This window comes from Colobus angolensis, unplaced genomic scaffold, assembly GCF_000951035.1.
Source record: "Colobus angolensis palliatus isolate OR3802 unplaced genomic scaffold, Cang.pa_1.0 Scaffold86, whole genome shotgun sequence".
Classification (NCBI taxonomy): Eukaryota; Metazoa; Chordata; class Mammalia; order Primates; family Cercopithecidae; genus Colobus; species Colobus angolensis.
The window spans coordinates 1,655,813-1,658,481 of record NW_012122487.1 but is presented as its reverse complement, the minus strand read 5'-3'; the positions used below and the strand labels follow the sequence as shown (position 1 = coordinate 1,658,481).

Here is a 2,669-nt window from a genome sequence, read left to right as displayed (position 1 = left end):
TTAAGTGTTTAATCCATCCTGAGTTAATTTTTGTATAAGGTGTAAGGAAGGGGTCCAGTTTCAGTTTTACGCTTATGCCTCTCCAGTTTTCCCAGCACCATTTATTAAATAGGGAATCCTTTCCCCATTCCTAAAGTATTGAGAAAGAGAATCTCTTTTCCAGTTTCCGATTTTATTTTCTGAAAGAAATGTGTTAGTTTTTACCGACATTTAACAGAGAATTAATCAAAATAATGATCAATTACTATTGTAAATAATTTTATATTTTATGCTTTAAAAATATAAAATATTAAATGTATTAATATGATTTACCAATGCATCAAATGTATGAAATTTATTCAGTGACACATATTTTCAAAAAGGAAACACTATACAGATAAAAGGTAATCCACATTTTTGGGGAGTGCAACCTTATTACTTCCCTCCATTGCAAAGGCAGATCTCTCACAATTTTTCTGTATGTGTTATCTTGATTTTTCTTTTCGGATTCACTCTTCTACCTACCCTAGTATGGCTTCTGCTGATTAATTCTATCAATCCAGCTCTCAGTCAGCTCTGCACTGCCATCTCTTTTCTTGCTGTAGTGCTCAGTTTTAATTCACATTTTTCGTAAGTCTGTTGATTCTTTTTCCAAGCACATTTGTTTTCTAAATATGCTCTTATCACCATTCCCTCTTGTCCTTCTGCTGTGAAGGTATTTCACCTCTGTTTTCTTTGTGTCTCTTCTGTTCCCCCACTTTAGTGGTGGAAGGTCCTCAGAATCCAGTTTAAGTCTTTTTTTCCCTCTCCACTTGCTCCCCACATGGACAGCCATTCCATTTCATTTTTGGCCTTTCCATTGCCAGTTAGGAACTTCCAGATATGGTATTCCTTGAAAACTGCAAACTCATTTATCTGACTGGCAATGTACATTTTCAATTACATGTTGAAAGTCAGTTTACAGAGAATATCTCTGCTTTAACTTCCAGACATGTCTCAATCCACCTTCTGCTAAGAGGAATTCATTGCTTTTCCCTTCTTCATATTACAGCAGTTAGCATAACTGATATTAATTCAGCATTATTATTGTTTTTACATTTATTTCTGGACAAAAATCAAAGATACAAAAGACCAGGAACTGTAGTTTTTATGTTCATGTTTGTATCCTGATGACAACATACAACCTGGTATAGAAAAATACATTTTTCTATAACTTGAATAAAATTATGATAGGTAACTTAATTAAATCATCTATTTTTAAGTCAGGTTGTACAGTCAGGCTTGGCATTTTATCTTAAAGAATAAAATAAACACAAGACATTTTGTATAGTAAAAATTTAATGAAAAAGGAAATTAATATATTGGCTAAATATGAAGAGCATATATTATTACATTAACCACAATGTAAAGGTACACATGATATTACATAAAAATAATTTAAATCTTAAAAATATGTAAATAATAAATATTTAAATAAATAGATGAACAGAGACATCAGCACGGTCTTCTGTAAAGGACTAGTGCCTGCAAAGGCAAACACGATGCTTCTTTACACTCCTGAAAACATTAGAAAATTTTGATTCAACTTGTGGTGGTTATAGGAGAAATGAGTCTTTGAAATGGAAGAACTCATGAAAGTGTGAGATGACATGTCCATCAATGAGGATCATTTCCATGTTGAACCGGTTTTCAATCCTTCTTCATTAATCTTTTTTGCAAGTTTGTTGAAAAAGAGAGGGATCTCATGATTTCTGCTCTGACAACCTCCCAGGCACAAGGACTATATTTCTTCTCCGTCAGATAGAGAGTGATTCTTTGGAAGTATTTCTTCACAGCCAGGATAGAGTCCTCATTCACCAAGGGAGCCTCTTCCATCACAGGCTCTGCTATCACACAGGCTTTCAGGTCATTCAATTGCTGGTAAAGTTCAGTGGAAAATTTTTCTAGGAGGCTGTGTTCCCAAGCAGCAGATGAGTCCTTTGTGCTGAAGAGATTGAAGGTCTGCTGGATCATCTCATGGAGGACAGAGATGGCTTGAGCCTTCTGGAACTGGTTGCCATCAAACTCCTCCTGGGGGAATCCAAAGTCATATCTGTCCTTCAGGCAGGAGAAAGGAGAGATTCTTCCCATTTGTGCCAGGAGTATCAAGGCCCTCCTATGACCCAGGCTGTGGGTCTGAGGCAGATCACAGCCCAGAGAGCAGATGGATTTGTAGCTGAGCACCACCACGGCCATCAGTAAAGAAAAGGACAGGGCCATTGGGATGTTGCAAATATTGCTAGGCTACTTGAGGTGGGTAACCTTGAACCTTGGCCTCTAGGTTTTCTGAAGACTTTGCTCTGTGCATGGGTCTTAAATAGTGAACATACTAATTTCCATTTTCTAAATGCTCTAGTTTTACTTTCTATCTCTGTTTTTGCTTTCTCTATTCACTCTCTACATGTGTTGAAAGATGTTTTTCATCATTGCCTGTTTTTCCCCTGCACTTAGAACTTTTTATGGTATTTTTTTCTAATTGAAATCTTCATGAACTTTTAATAACACAGATTTGGCATATCTATTTATGTATACTGTGTACACCTGTACTTCACAGATAAAAACTATAAAGTTTGCTCTTTTTATTCGATGTAAAGTTAAGAATGACAGAAAAGTTAAACTAAAATCTAAGTTTAAAAGTTATTGACATTTAA

At 35.5% G+C, this 2,669-nt stretch overlaps 1 protein-coding gene across 1 annotated transcript; it reads right to left on the bottom strand.

Moving 5' to 3' along the window:
- Positions 1 to 1,668: 1,668 nt before the first annotated feature.
- LOC105503447 (interferon alpha-17-like) lies at positions 1,669 to 2,238 on the bottom strand. Its single transcript, XM_011930346.1, has one exon. The coding sequence runs from the start codon at positions 2,236 to 2,238 to the stop codon at positions 1,669 to 1,671; it is 570 nt and encodes a 189-aa protein (XP_011785736.1).
- Positions 2,239 to 2,669: the final 431 nt, after the last annotated feature.

Coding starts and splice junctions, on each gene's coding strand:
- LOC105503447 (XM_011930346.1), bottom strand. CDS start 2,238: ATGGCCCTGTCCTTTTCTTTACTGATGGCCGTGGTGGTGCTCAGCTAC.